The 16,701-nt window shown below is 38.9% G+C and overlaps 1 protein-coding gene across 1 annotated transcript in view; it reads left to right on the forward strand.

Annotated features, from left to right (window-relative positions):
* Positions 1-16,277, forward strand: part of SPMIP4 (sperm microtubule inner protein 4) — a 47,490-nt gene extending 31,213 nt beyond the window's left edge. Inside the window, 4 exon segments of the mRNA XM_073238682.1 lie at positions 5,330-5,422; positions 5,425-5,506; positions 5,760-5,851; positions 14,871-16,277. Of these exon segments, the coding sequence (XP_073094783.1) occupies positions 5,330-5,422; positions 5,425-5,506; positions 5,760-5,851; positions 14,871-15,692 (1,089 nt within the window). The 3' untranslated portion in view covers positions 15,693-16,277.
* Positions 16,278-16,701: the final 424 nt, after the last annotated feature.

Genomic DNA, 16,701 nt, shown 5'->3' on the forward strand with positions numbered 1-16,701 from the left:
GCCTTGCTTCCTTCCTACACCGTGGCTCGGCTTACGGTCCTCAAACAGGTTCCTGGCCACCTCCTATTCCTGGAAGCTCACCTCCGGCCTCCCAGGGCCTCTCTGCCCATCTAAAACTTGCTCATTCTTCCAGGCTCATCTCCATTCTCATTGTTTCTGTTGCATAGCAGAAAATGAGCCAAATCAGGAGACCTATGTTCTCTATTTGCCCTCTGTCTCTAAGTGATATTAGGCACAGTTTTTCTTCTCTGAACTTTCATCAATAAAGTGGATCTGTATAATTTCAGTAAAATCTGTTCTACAAACTTCACAGGCTATGAAGATTATAAGAAAGATATGAAAAAATAGAATATACTGTAACTGATACAGCCTTATTATTCCAACAGAAGTGGTTTCTCCCTCTCCTGACATTCTACAACACTACTGTAACCAATGACTTTTCCTGTCTCTCATATCTTGTCAACTAAATTACAAGCTCTTTGAAAACAGAGCTTTTTACATGTTTATTCCCCACAGCACTTTGTACATATTTTTGACTGATTTCTTTAACTCTCCTAATGGATCCCACTTCTTAATCTGTCCTGACTGATCTTAATTTTCAACCTTTCAGTCATTCTTCTTGGCTTACCCCCTAACTCTAATCAAGTTTAGTACTTCCCAGGACAAAGAAATCAAGATTAAGTTGGTACTGAGCACTTCACAACTCATCTTTTTTTTTTCTTTAAGATAATACCTGTACTTGTCCTGCCCTACCTTTCTACTTGTGATTGGGGGAGGTTGGTCAAGGAGTCTTCAGCTTTATCTACAATATTCCATTTTTGTTAAAGGAGGATTTTTTTTTATAGTATTTACCTTTCCTATTGCAAGAGCAGCAGTTCTCAACCTTGGATGCACATTAGAATCACCTAGGGTGCTTTCAGAAATCCCAGTTCCCAGGCTGTACCCCACCCACATCGTAATTGATTACAAAATTGTAATCATCATTCTCCAAGGGTGGGAGCTTTAGTAAAAATGCCTTGTTCAAGAAATTGTAACTTATATTTATGGGTTAATTGTCTTTCCTCTCCTCCTACTCCACCCTATAACCCAATACAAACAGGAGAAAGGACACAATAACTTGATAAGTAGTTCTAAAAATGTGTCTCCTAGCTGTAAAAGAGAAAACTCTAGGAGCCATATTTTAGTGTTTTCCATCCAAGCCAATGAGAAAATATATATAACATATTGGTAAGTAGTGTGAATTTAAAGTGGCTTAGCTCCTGGGTCTAAAACATCTCATCTGTGTGACCCTAGATGGGTAGTTAACCCTTCAATACCTTGCCTTCCTCATAGATAAAATAAAATAGTAAAATCTACCTGTTGCCTTGAGAATGAAATGAAGGTAAAAGCACTCAGCAGCACATTAGCAGATAATCTTATAATAAGTGTTGGCTTCCTTCAGTATTCTTATTCCAATTATGGTAACACTGTTGACCTAGCAGCATTACAAAATGAGTAGTCCTGGAAAGGAGAACATTTCAAGTAAAAGTCCTGGGGCTTAATTTTAACAGAGTGTTTTTGTTTTGCCCTTCATCTTCTATATTACATGTATATGAAGCCTGTATCTTCAAGAGTGACAGAAATCTAGGTATCTCTTTACCACATAGAACCCAGAGCTGCCCTGCCCTTTTTGTCTCTCTGGCACACTCTGCTCCCTCTGCTCCACTTTTCCCAACCAGAGTTGTTAGGTAAAGCCTCTCCTGTTACCTCTGCCTGGCCATGTCCAGCCACTACCAAGCCAATCAGAACCTTCCTTTTCCCTGTTTAACTGACAAACAAATAATGTTAGAATATCTGATTCTTTGGGGCAGTTTTTGTCAATTAGCTCAAGTGGCCAAAGACCTTTTGTCCTTTCTTTTTCTCAAGAACTCAAGCATCTGGTCTGAACTTTTATAATACAGCAGTCTCCTTTAAAACAAACTCTATCTTGTAATCATCTTTTGAGTAGGAATAATATATAATCACAGAAGTCAAATGCCATAAACCCCCCTAACCTTGGACTGTTCGAAATTTTTTAACAAACCATTTTCAAGGCCTAACTGAACCTACTACCTGATTTTCCTTAACTCTAAATATTTTAAAGACCTTTAACTTACCTTGGAAAGAACACTCACTCTTTCAAAGGAGTGTGGTTTTTCCTTCTTAAGCCATCTGCCATCTTTCCATTCTGGGGCAGCCATCCCCCTCCTGGATATCCATTCCTCATTCCTAGTATGGTTCTGTCCCTCCATAATAGCACAATCCACACTCATCCTCAAATAATGACAGTAAAGTTGGTGAGTGTGCAGGAACCTCATTTAGAAATGTGTCATCTTATCAAATAACTGGTTGTCCACAATGCATCTCTCCATTGCTGCCACCTCCCTGAACCCCACCTTCCCACCTGTTCATCCCCAGCAACAACCAGGGTATCCAAAATGGGAAGCAAACTGGCACAGTCTCTCTCCCCTACCACGCATGCCCCCCATTTACTGTCTGGCCATATCCCCGTTTCCTCCATTCTGTCTCAGGCATCCTTTTCCTCCCATTGTGCACACTCTGCTCCCTTCAACTCGGTCTAAGTTCTAACTAGATAACCAAAGAAAAATCTCTGCCAGTCTCTTATTTTCACGCACTCTCGCTCTTTCTCTCTCCATTTCGTATGTAAATGAACAAAGTTTCTTAATCAAAAATGAGGCTGATACATGAATTAAGTTAAATACAATCTATTAAGGAACCAATGTACCCAATGTCAAAGTTATCTCCACAGTAAACCTTTTCTTACTCCCTTATTAAACCTGGTTAAGCCCCATCATTCAAGACTAAAACAAAACAAAAAACTATATTTAATTTTTTGTTTTATTTAATGTGTTACAACAGTATTAATTCCTGTTATTTTATGGCAATTTATGGAGTTTTGGTGCCTATGTAGTTTGGCTTGTAATAGGTATTTAGTAAATGTTTATTAAATAGCCTTTGAGTTACATGGACTTTCAGGGCTGGGAATTTAACCACAACTCATATAGTACTATTCCTCCTAGAAGGCAGTCAAAATTCAAACTAACATCACTCCTTTGTAAACTGGAGTGTCTGCCTAGATAGTAACATCTCAGGAATTGAATCTCTTCCTGCTTTGTACCTACCTTCCATTATCAGATTCAGACATTACCCTGTGAATAGTATGTTTAACTAATGAATACCTATTGAGTGACTGATCACCAGCAGCACCCAACTCTCTGTCCTCAGAATAAAACTGCCTTGCCACACTGAAAACTGGCCGGCTTTCCACTCTCAAATGTTTCCTTATTCCTTAAACTCTTTCCAAGACACCATGGACAACAGTAAAATTTCACATCCCCTATTTTCTTCCTTTGTGCCCTTAACTGCTTTTCAGATTAATCACCAGATTAAGACACAGAGTTAATCCAGCCCCTAGGAACAGTATTTGAAAAGTTCTTATTTCTAAGTTGGCTTTGCAAATCATAATAAATAAGGAGAACAAAGGCAGCTTTCTTTATCCCTGAATAAGTAAGCCACATTTTTGTTGAAGGTTTATAGAGGTGGTTATTTAATACTTCTCAAGACAGTCTTTTACCAAGAGCCTTTTACCGTGACTACTCTATATATATAAAATGGGGATCACTGCAACCTCATAGGGATACTATGAGCAGCATCACCCTTAGGCCCAGGAACCTTAGAAGTCCCCATGCTTTATAGGGCCCAACTTTGGCCTTCCTCTGGCTGTGCCCCTCCCTATGGGGCAGGAAGTTTATGGAATAAGAGGATAGGTCCATCTGGAGCCCATATTCCCCAGTCTCCTGCCCCAAACTGATGTTGGACTTCAGAATTCCCTAACAAAATAGCTCTGAACCCAGTCCCAGGGCCTTCATGGGGTCTCACCCTCAAGACTGTCCTCCCAAAGTAGTATATACCTCTAGGCCAGAGGGATGGCCAAGAGATAGCTGTTTGCTGGAAGCAGTGGTGATAAGTATACAAAGCTTGAACCTGAGAGATAGGATGCCCTTATATACGAGGCACCTCATAGTTTGGAATGGGAGTAATGTTGTAAAGGGTGCTGAGGCCAGGAGCCAGTGGCTGGCTCTCTCTAAACCATGTGCCAGTGCAGATTTGGGATCAGTTTAAGAAGGCAAAATTTGAATATGGTCCTCCAGGTTGTTTGGAAATTATGTTGTCAAAGTAGGAGAACAGAACTCTTTTATTTAATAGTCTATCTGCTTGATATATAAATTAAATTATTTAGACTAATAGAATGTGGCTTCTCATTGTACTCTAGCCCCCAAACCTGCAAACTTTAAGGGTGGGCCTGACTGTGAGGACAAGTGCAAAGTGTTCAAGAAATATTAATTCCACCCTTTCCAATACCATTCATACCTCTTCTCTCTCCGTTCCCTTGGCCTCCCTACTTCTACATGTCATTCAAGGCCTACTTTCTATGGTATGACAGTATATGGCCTCTTGTTTCCTCCCTCTCTGCTCCCAGCCCAGCTCCCTGGTCAGCTTAAATCACTCCCTCCCTCCTCTGAACTTCCAAATAATTTTGTCTGAGCCTCTTTTATAACAAAGAATTACTTTTCCCTTAAAGTCATTTGTGTTCTCACACCTTGTCTCCCCTTCTAGACAATATACTCCTCAATGGCAAGGTTTGTTTCTGATCCATCCTTGTTTCCTGCCCCTATGTGCACATGTAGGTGCTCAGGGAATATTTATTGAATATCATCAATCTGAGAAATATTTCTAAGTAACAAAAACATTACAGTGAAAGCAATTCATTCTTTCACTTTTACATGCGTAACTCCTTTTGAAAATAAAAAATAAAGCATAGTAAGCAGTTATGTCTACAGAATGAAAATTTTTATTTTAATTTTTGGTCATCTTAACTACCAGAAATTAATAAAAAATATAGAATGGTGCCTTTTCAGGCAAGGAAGAAGTGAGAGGCACACAGTTTTGACTCAACTTACCCAAAGGAGCACCTCAGAGTCCTTTATAACTCTTAATAAAAGTTCACTAGAGGTAGAATACTTCCAGGGCCATTTCCCCAATGTACATTATCGGAATCCCTGCCAAACAAAAGATTTTTAGAAAAGACCTCACCCATTCTTTAATAAAATATTGTGTTTAAGTCTAAATATGGTTATAGTTACAGAATATCAGTAATTAATGAAGAAAAAAATAGCATCTAACTTCAGCCTGGAATTTCCTTTACCCTCAACTCCTGCTGAGATAGTGAGTCAGCCCTTATTCTACAAGGTGACATTAACAACAATAATCTTTTATGCTCACATTTTAGTTTACTAAATGTGTTGAGGAAAAAAAGCCAATGTTCTACCCAAAACCTTCTAAAACCTTCGCTCCTAACCCTTCTTTGAATTTACAGGACTCTATTTAAAGGGTCTAAAAGAAGCCAACATACGAAGAAATCTTGAGAGGTCCCACTGGATCACTTCTTACACTCATGATTTTACAGGTGTGAGTTCGCTTTAATGCAAGTATAAAGAACAGAATTGGATTATTTGACAAATGCTGTTACAAGTTTTCATATTTTAATATTTTCCCCTGTTTCTTAAAGTACTGATAGAAATTAAGGTTGGTAGGAGTTAAAGTTGGTTTCATTTTATTGGTTCTTATTACAAAAGAGAATGGGTAAGTTTTTCTATAAAAGCTCATTTAAGTGACATGTGTTTACTCTTAACAAAATAATATGTGATGTTTACATTAAGGTCTGGGGCCCATGAACCCCCTTGAACTGGATGATTACCATGAAAAGGAGGTAGCAGACTTAACTGGACAAATAGGATTTGACCCAGAGCCTGTAAGTAATTACAGTCAACTCTCAGTTATTTAGGGAGAAAGTACCCAGGTGTTGGGCTCCTTTCTGGTTTGCCCACTTTTTATTTGCTTTATAAGTACTTTTAACCAAGCTAGCAGAGAGAAAATTTAACCGATTTTAGAAGTTAATTCTGAATTGATTTGAACTGGTTTGAATACCCCATCCACTATTTTGAAGAACAAGCAAGGTTTCTTTTCCTCTCACAGGACTTTTTTTTGGTTTGCAGATTTTCTACTATGCTACTATTACTAAAATTTACAAGGGAACTGGTTTACAAATGCTCACGTACTAATATAATGAGATTCCTAGTATATTTTGTGCATCTTTGCATGTTTGTGTATCTTGTACAGTCCCACTGCTTTCAGAGAGATAAAGGCTTCTTCCTAATATCCACAATAATTGAGAGTTGGCTGAATTACAATCAAAAGCCAATAAATTATCTGCAAGTATCAACAGAGATTAACTGATTATGTGAAATGCTGTGAAAGAGATGATTAAACCCTTTAGTGATAGAAATTATAAACTGTTGGCTTAATGTAAATGAAATAAACTGACCTAATAGTATACAAATATGTTGTATTATTTGGGACCACAATTTTATCCCCTGAAACTGCAAAGTTTTTAAAACAAAAATCAGTATTTTCAAAGATGTAAACTGTGGAAAGACACATAAAAAACAACTAAGATATTAAAGCATGAACTCCTTAAAGTGAAAGGAACACATTCATTTTATATTAGCTTCAATATTTCCCAAGGTAATAAAAAAATCATCATACCAGTACCGCCATAGGCTGCACTTTATCATTCACTGAAGAGTTTTTAATTTTCTATATTTTTCACTTGCGATGAGCATTCTCTTGTGTGTTTAGCAACTGTCCAGATTTCCACAGATTTAACCCTGTACGGTCCAGCCCCTCAGGAAGCACCTTTATCATTTTTACAAAATAATGCATGTACAGCTATACAAGGATGCTTATCAAGTATATTACATGTATAACTACTTTGCAAGTAAATCAACACCTACATTTTAATTGGTTAGATTAAAATATGCCTTAAAAGAAAGTTTCAGTGAATCTTTCTAATTTCTAACTAAAATGTAAATAATGGACTCTGGGAAGGCTTGTTGTAGTGGTAATAAAGATGTTTATGAAATATTTTGTTATAGTAGAATAAAATAAAGATACTAAAAACCATATCTTGCACAAAGGGATACTGTTAAGGTAGGATATGATACACTCTACACTTTTTCCTCATGACAAATTTATTTCATTTAAAGCATTTCAAAAAGCTGGGGGTTTTTTTCTTTCTTTCATAGTATGTACTCAAGCCTGATTAGCTAAAGATTGTAACAGATTTGTTAATAACAGTATGAACTTCCTCCAAATATGAACAAATTAGGTTCCAAAAGGATGTTCCTAAGTCCATTTTTTTAATACCAAACTAGTTATTTTCTCATAAGTTTCATTTTTATCTGTTATCAATTCCACCTTTGTCATAGATCCAATCATCTTTATTTTATTTCAACATATTATAAAAATTTTCAAACACACAGAAAAGCTGAAATAACTGTATAGTTAATACCCATATGCCCATCACTTAGTTTTACCATTAGCCTTTTACTGTCCTTGTCACACAGCCTATCCAACTTTCCTCCCTCCAACCACACTATTACTTTTATGCATTTCAGTTTCATTTGCAGACATTAGTATATTTGCACTCTAAACATTCAACATGCATATCATTAACAAGAGTTCAATTTGTCTGGTTTTCTTCTTCTTTTTTTTTTTTATTAATCTACAATTACATGAAGAACATTATGTTTACTAGGCTCCCCCTTTCACCAAGTCCCCCGACATACCCCTTCACAGTCACTGTCCATCTGCATAGTAAGATGCTGTAAAATCACTACTTGTCTCCTCTGTGTTGCACAGCCCTCCCCATGCCCCCCATGCACTATACATGCTAATTGTAATGCCCTCTTTCTTTTTCCTCACCCTTATCCCTCCCTTCCCACCCATCCTCCCCAGTGCCTTTCCCTTTGGTAACTGTTAGTCCATTCTTGGGTTCTGTGATTCTGCTGCTGTTTTGTTCCTTCAGTTTTCCTTTGTTCTTATACTCCACATATGAGTGACATCATTTGGTACTTCTCTTTCTCTGCCTGGCTTATTTCACTGAGCATAATACCCTCTAGCTCCATCCATGTTGTTGCGAATGGTAGGATCTGTTTTTTTCTTATGGCTGAGTAATATTTCATTGTGTATATGTACCACATCTTCTTTATCCATTCATCTACTGATGGACATTTAGGTTGCTTCCATATCTTGGCTATTGTAAATAGTGCAGCGATAAACATAGGGGTGCATCTGTCTTTTTCAAACTGGAGTGCTGCATTCTTAGGGTAAATTCCTAGAAGTGGAATTCCTGGGTCAAATTGTATTTCTATTTTGAGCATTCTGAGGAACCTCCAAACTGCTTTCCACAATGGTTGAACTAATTTACATTCCCACCAGCAGTGTAGGAGCATTCCCCTTTCTCCACAACCTCGCCAATATTTGTTGTTGTTTGTCTTTTCGATGATGGCGATCCTTACTGGTGTGAGGTAATATCTCATTGTGGTTTTAATTTGCATTTGTCTGATGACAAACGATGTGGAGCATCTTTTCATGTGTCTGTTGGCCATCTGAATTTCTTCTTTAGAGAACTGTCTATTCAGTTCCTCTGCCCATTTTTTAATTGGATTATTTGCTTTCTGTTTGTTGAGGTATGAGAGCTCTTTATATATTTTGGATGTCAATCCTTTATCAGATCTGTCATTTATGAATATATTCTCCCATACTGTAGGATACCTTTTTGTTCTATTGATGGTATCCTTTGCTGTACAGAAGCTTTTCAGCTTGATATAGTCCCACTTGTTCATTTTTGCTTTTGTTTCCCTTGCCCGGGGAGATATGTTCATGAGGAAGTCACTCATGTTTATGTCCATGAGATTTTTGCCTATGTTTTTTTCTAAGAGTTTTATGGTTTCATGACTTACTTTCAGGTCTTTGATCCATTTCAAATTTATTTTTGTGTATGGGATTAGACAATGGTCCAGTTTCATTCTCTTACATGCAGCTGTCCAGTTTTGCCAGCACCATCTGTTGAAGAGACTGTCATTTCCCCATTCTATGTCCATGGCTCTTTTATTGTATATTAATTGACCATATATGTTTGGGTTAATGTTTGGAGTCTCCAATCTGTTCCACTGGTCTGTGGCTCTGTTCTTGTGCCAGTACCAAATTGTCTTGATTACTGTGGCTTTGTAGTAGAGCTTGAAGTTGGGGAGTGAGATACCCCCCACTTTATTCTTCTTTCTCAGGATTGCTTTGGCTATTCGGGGTCTTTGGTGTTTACATATGAATTTTTGAACTATTTGTTCCAGTTCACTGAAGAATGCTGTTGGTAATTTGATAGGGAAAGCATTGAATCTGTATATTGCTTTGGGCAGGATGGCCATTTTGACAATATTAATTCTTCATAGCCAAGAGCATCGGATGAGTTTCCATTTGTTAGTGTCCTCTTTAATTTCTCTTAAGAGTGTCTTGTAGTTTTCAGGGTACAGGTCTTTCACTTCCTTGGTTAGGTTTATTCCTAGGTATTTTATTCTTTCTGATGCAATTGTGAATGTAATTGTTTTCCTGATTTCTCTTTCTATTAGTTCATTGTTAGTGTATAGGAAAGTCACAGATTTCTGTGCATTAATTTTGTATCCTGCAACTTTGCTGACTTCCAATATTAGCTCTAGTAGTTTTGGAGTGGAGTCTTTAGGATTTTTTTATGTACAATATCATGTCATCTGCAAATAGTGACAGTTTGACTTCTTCTTTACCCATCTGGATTCCTTGTATTTCTTTGTTTCGTCTGATTGCCGTGGCTAGGACCTCCAGTACTATGTTTAATAACAGTGGGGAGAGTGGGCATCCCTGTCTTGTTCCCAATCTCAGAGGAAAAGCTTTCAGCCTCTCGCTGTTCAGTATGATGTTAGCTGTGGGTTTATCATATGTGGCCTTTATTATGTTGAGGTACTTGCCCTCTATGCCCATTTTGTTGAGAGTTTTTATCATGAATGGATGTTGAACTTTGTCAAATGCTTTTTCAGCATCTATGGAGATGATCATGTGGTTTTTGTCCTTCTTTTTGTTGATGTGGTGGATGATGTTGATGGATTTTTGAATGTTGCACCATACTAGCATCCCTGGGATGAATCCCATTTGGTCATGGTTTATGATCCTCTTGATGTATTTTTGAATTTGGTTTGCTAATATTTTGTTGAGTATTTTTGCATCTATGTTCATCAGGGATATTGGTCTGTAGTTTTCTTTTTTGGTGGGGTCTTTGCCTGGCTTTGGTATTAGGGTGATGTTGGCTTCATAAAATGAGTTTGGGAGTATTCCCTCCTCTTCTATTTTTTGGAAAACTTTAAGGAGAATGGGTATTATGTCTTCTCTGTATGTCTGATAAAATTCCGAGGTAAATCCATCTGGCTCGGGGGTTTTGTTCTTGGGTAGTTTTTTGATTACTGATTCAATTTTGTTGCTGGTAATTAGTCTGTTTACATTTTGTTTCTTTCTGGGTCAGTCTTGGAAGGTTGTATTTTTCCAGGAAGTTGTCCATTTCTCCTACGTTTTCCAGCTTGTTAGCATATAGGTTTTCATAGTATTCTCTAATAATTCTTTGTATTTCTGTCGGGTCCATCTTAATTTTTCCTTTCTCGTTTCTGATTCTGTTGATGTGTGTTGACTCTCCTTTTCTCTTAATAAGTATGGCTAGAGGCTCATCTATTTTGTTTATTTTCTCGAAGAACCAGCTCTTGGTTTCATTGATTTTTTCTATTGTTTTATTCTTCTCAATTTTATTTATTTCTTCTCTGATCTTTATTATGTCCCTCCATCTGCTGACCTTAGGCCTCATTTGTTCTTCTTTTTCCAATTTCGATAATTCATTTGGGATTGTTCTTCCTTCTTTAAATATGCCTGGATTGCAATATACTTTCCTCTTAAGACTGCTTTTGCTGCATCCCACAGAAGTTGGGGCTTTATGTTGTTGTTGTCATTTGTTTCCATATATTGCTGGATCACCATTTTAATTTGGTCGTTGATCCATTGATTATTTAGGAGCATGTTGTTAAGCCTCCATGTGTTTGTGAGCCTTTTTGCTTTCTTTGTACAATTTATTTCTAGTTTTATACCTTTGTGGTCTGAAAAGTTGGTAGGATTTCAATCTTTTGGAATTTACTGAGGCTCTTTTTGTGGCCTAGTATATGGTCTATTTTGGAGAATGTTCCATGTGCTCTTGAGAAGAATGTGTATCCTGTTGCTTTTGGATGTAGAGTTCTATAGATTTCTGTTAGGTCCATCTGTTCTAGTGTGTTGTTCAATGCCTCTGTGTCCTTAGTTATTTTCTGTCTGGTGGATCTGTCCTTTGGAGTGAGTGGTGTGTTGAAGTCTCCCCAAATGAATGCATTGCATTCTACTTCCTCCTTTAATTCTGTTAGTATTTGTTTCACATATATTGGTGCCCCTGTATTGGGTGCATATATGTTTATAATAGTTATATCCTCTTGTTGGACTGAGCCCTTTAACATTATGTAATGTCCTTCTTTATCTCTTGTTACTTTCTTATTTTCAAGTCTATTTTGTCTGATACTAGTATTGCAACACCTGCTTTTCTGTCCCTGTTGTTTGCATGAAATATCTTTTTCCATCCCTTGACTTTTAATCTGTGCGTGTCTTTGGGTTTGAGGTGAGTCTCTTGTAAGCAGCATATAGATGGGTCTTGCTTTTTTATCCATTCTGTCACTCTGTGTCTTTTGATTGGTGCATTCAGTCCATTTACATTTAGGGTGATTATTGAAAGATATGTACTTATTGCCATTGCCGGTTTTAGATTCGTGGTTACCAAAGGTTCAAGGTTAGCTTCTTTACTACCTTACTGTCTAACTTAACTCGCTTTCTGCGCTATTATTAACACAGTCTGATGATTATTTCTCTCCCTTCTTATTCCTCCTCCTCCCTTCTTCATATGTTGGGTGTTTTGTTCTGTGCTCTTTTTAGGAGTGCTCCCATCTAGAGCAGTCCCTCTAAGATACCCTGTAGAGGTGGTTTGTGGGAGGCAAATTCCCTCAACTTTTGCTCATCTGGGAATTGTTTAATCCCTCCTTCATATTTAAATGATAATCGTGCTGAATACAGTATCCTTGGTTCAAGGCCCTTCTGTTTCATTGCACTGAATATATCATGCCATTCTCTTCTGGCCTGTAAGGTTTCTGTTGAGAAGTCTGATGATAGCCTGATGGGTTTTCCTTTGTAGGTGACCTTTTTTCTCTCTCTGGCTGCCTTTAATACTCTGTCCTTGTCCTTGATCTTTGCCATTTTAATTATTATGTGTCTTGGTGTTGTCCTCTTTGGATCCGTCTCTCGGGAGTTCTCTGTGCCTCCGTAGTCTGAGCAACTATTTCCTCCCCCAGTTTGGGGAAGTTCTCAGCAATTATTTCTTCAAAGACACTTACTATCCCTTTTTCTCTCTCTTCTTCTTCTGGTACCCCTATAATGCAGATATTGTTCCTTTTGGATTGGTCACACAGTTCTCTTAATATTGTTTCATTCCTGAAGATCCTTTTATCTCTCTCTGCGTCAGCTTCTATGCGTTCCTGTTCTCTGGTTTCTATTCCATCAATGGCCTCTTGCATCTAATCCATTCTGCTTATAAATCCTTCTCACTTCTGTAATATCCCTCTGGACATCATCCCTTAGCTCTTGTATATTTCTCTGCAGCTCTGTCAGCATGTTTATGATTTTTATTTTGAATTCTTTTTCAGGGAGACTGGTTAGGTCTGTCTCTGCAGATCCTCTCTCAGATGTTGTCTGAACTATCTTGCACTGGACTAAATTTTTTTGCCTTTTCATAGTGACAGCGGTGGCTGTAGGCAGGTTGCGGGTGTGTCAGCTGGGAAAAGAAAGTCCTTTCCTGCTTGCTGGATGCCTTGCCCTTCTCCACTGCCTGTGTCGGTTACCCACACTCCTGGAACAGCCACCGGGTTAATCCCCTAAGCTGCTGTTGGCGGGGTCTCCGTCAGAGCAGCGCGGAGCCATGCAGGGAGTGGCAGGCATGCCAGGTGCACTCCTCTGCAATAGCAGCGCCCCTGCCGGGCAGCTGTGTGCTAGCTGCGGCCTTTGGGTCTGGCCCGGGCGGCTGTGCATTGGGCCGGGATTCTGGTCAGCTGCTGGGAGCACAGCTGCTCCCTCTGGCACCGCTGCAGGTGCACGCAGGCCTCTCCCGCATGGACCTCTTCTGGGCTCCTCTGGCACCACTGCCACCAGTGCGTGTGGGCCGCACCCAGGTTGTTCAGTTGCCTCCGCTGCAGGCTCACACGAGCTGCTCCTCTGGCACCATGAGCGCACACGATCCGCTCTCAGTCCCCCAGCGCCGCCGCCCCCAAGCGCGCGCTGCCACTCTCCCACTACTGGGCCTGTGTGTCAAGGTCTGTGCCAGTTGGAGGAACGACTGGCAGGCTGCTTAGTGCCATGAGGGGCTTCAGAGCTGCGCTGCCACCCCGGGGTTTAGGAGACCTAAAGTCTCCCGGGATTCCCAGCTGCTGGGTAAGTGTGCTGGAACGACTTCGTCCAGCTGTGAGGTCCCTGTCTCTTTAAGACTTGCAGAAAGCACTCGCTTTTCTTTTGTCTCAGGGATGCTGGTTGCAGGGACCTGCCCACAGGTTTTGCTTTTCCGTTTCTCTAATATCCAGCACCCCGTGCACCTTGTGTCTCCACTCTTGGTGCGGATTTCTAGAGCTGGTTGTTTAGCAGTCCTGGGCTTTAACTCCCTCTCCATTCTGACTCCTTTCTTCCAGCCGGGTTCTGGGGTGTGGGAGTGTTCGGGTCCCACCTGGCCGCGGCTTGTATCTTACCCCCTTCGTGTAATGTTGAATTCTCGCAGATGTAGATGTATCCTGGCTGTTGTACTGCATCCACTGGTGTCTCTTTTAGGAATAGTTGTATTTGTTGTATTTTCATAAATATATATGTTTTGGGGAGGAGATTTCCACTGAACTACTCATGCCACCATCTTCCCGTGATTCTCTGGTTTTCTTTTAAGGGAAAATATATTGAATGAAACTGCACAAATCTTAAGTGTACTTTCAAAGAGTTTTGACTAATGCATACAACTTTGTGTAATCCAAACCCCTATCAATATACTGAACTTTACCCATCATCCCAGAAAGTTCCATCATGTCCCTTCCAAGTCAACTCCTTCCTTCTCCTCCTGTCCCCCACTAGACATCTTTATAATAATAAACTTTAAATATGCTCACTACTTTCACAGTTACCAGACATGATTGAATTCACAGAATTTATAAAATACCTCAAAGAGCAGCACAGATATGACTCCCCTCAGACCAGTCTTGCTCTAAGCACAGAACATCAGTGGCCTCAGCATCACCTGAGATGTTTGTTAAAAAAGCAGATTCTGAGCCCCACTGCAGACCTTATGAATCTCAATTTCAGAGGATCAAGGTTAGGTATATCATCTGCTGGCTCCAAAGCCAATTCTGACTCAACCAAGGATTAAGAACCCTTGCTTTGGCCTAACAAAGAAAGCTTTTGCTGAGATTTAAATAACTGCACATAACATTAATATCATCTGTTGGCTGAAGTCTTATTCCAGTAATTCTCTTATATCTTTGGATGTCTGAAAATAAAGAAGTCATACATAGAGAAATTTCTCTATAGCCAACTAAAAATATGCCCTTTCTATATTAGCAAAAACCAGTAGAGAAAAATGTGTTTATTAGGACCCAAAGTTCTATGTCTTATGTCAAAGAACACTGCAGTGTTCACTCCTCACCCATCCTATGTTTACTCAGTGAAAAATGGATATGACTTTTAACCTGCCATTTGTGGAAATATCCTTATAATGCCAGATTTATTAATTGATTTTCTCCTTTTTAATCCCATCACTACAGCAAGAAAAATTCCATGCTGTCTTAAAACCTTCTAGACCCTTGGAAGGACGAATTGCCTGACTGATTCAGAACCGACAACCTCTGGAGGCTATTGTCCAGCAAAGACCACCTCCCTGTCCAGATTGTACCCCTAGAGTTTTATGTACTTTTCATACCTTTGTACCCAGTTCTACAGAAATGATGGCACTTAGCAATAACATACTGGCAGGTGTCACCCATAAAAAACAGGAAATTGAGGACAAAATTAAGGAAGAACAAAGTTTGCTATCTACCTATGCAGTCCCACCTTGTTACCCAACAAAAGATCTGACTGACATCTATGACATAAAACAATTTCCAAAAATTACAGATACTAAAAACACAGAAGATTTGTATTGGAGACAGCTGTCATTAAAACCCCAATCTATACCTTACTGTAACCCAAAACATTACATTCAGTATGAACATCTGAAATCTCCCTTATGTGACCAGTATAGTATATATCAAAACCCTGTTGGCCTTAGTAAGCCTAGTATTTTACAGAGTAAACCAGACTTGTAAACTTCTGATTTAGAACACTTCTTAAGCAAGTCAGAAGAACAGTTCAACTTGAACATAGAGAACAGTGAGGAAACAAGACCTATTCTGGGTTGGATTCCTCGAGCTGGTGTGGCCAAGCCTCAGACTGACCTGCTGGAGCTTAGGAACTCTTTTACAAAAACTGGTGCACAAAAACGTTTCCATAAATCAATTTTAGAAGACCATAAGGACCTCAGGGATAAAGAGTATTCAGGAATGAAACACCAATTCTATGGCCATAATTCCTATTATTTCTATAATTGAGATATTCATCCTTCCCTTCAAAACCCAGCCTCTTGCAAGAAAATAAAAAATAGAATTTCTTCCTTGTTGCTGGATTCTGTTTTCTACAGGAGCCATAGTGCCTTGTTAATGAGGTTTATATTTTCAGGAACTTAAGTTAGGATCTGGTCAGAGAAACCCAGAAAAGGTGATATTCTTACTTCTTGAAAAGTTTAACAATTTGGCAATAAAATATTAGAACAAGAAAAACTTGTAGTCTTTAATCTCATTTTCAAAGTATACTGCAAGGAATTTTTTCAAAAGCATCATTTTACAAAAATGAATATTTGAAAAAACTCAAATGCCCAATAACTGACAGATGTTTATACAAACTATAGTATCTTAATAAATATGTGAACACTGTCCCTTTTTGTAAATGTTTGTACAAAATGACATTAGGTACAAAAGACAAAACTCAAAAAATGCCCAGTTAACTGAGGGATGGACAACCAGCTCTACAAACTGCATTACCTTAATAAAGTACGTATGTGTGGGCCCTATTCCTTTATGTAAGTGTGGGGACAAAAATAAGCCAGTGGAAAAGATGAAACCCAAAATGCTCTGCACGCACGCATTCTAAGTTGGATGCTTCTTTTCCTTTAACCTTTGGATAAAGAAACATAAACATTTCTTTTATACAGAATAAATGACTTTGTTGTGGAAATCTAACAATGGCTTCAATTAGTAACTGATGCGTTTGAATTGTGGCAAGAAAGGATGGTGCCTTAGTTCATTTGGGCTGCTACAACAAAATACCATAAACTAGGTTATTTCTCACAATTCTGGAGAATGGGAAGTCCAGGATCAAGGTACCAGCAGATTTGGTGTCTGGTAAAAATCCACTTCCTCACTGACAGCTATTCTCACTGCAAACTCACTTAGTGGAAGGGGTGAGGGATCTCTTTGAGGACCCTTTTATGAAGGCACAAATACCATTCTTAAGGGCTCTGCCTTAATGAACTAATCACTTCCCAAAGGATTTCAACATATG

This window comes from Manis javanica, chromosome 6 (assembly GCF_040802235.1).
Source record: "Manis javanica isolate MJ-LG chromosome 6, MJ_LKY, whole genome shotgun sequence".
Classification (NCBI taxonomy): Eukaryota; Metazoa; Chordata; class Mammalia; order Pholidota; family Manidae; genus Manis; species Manis javanica.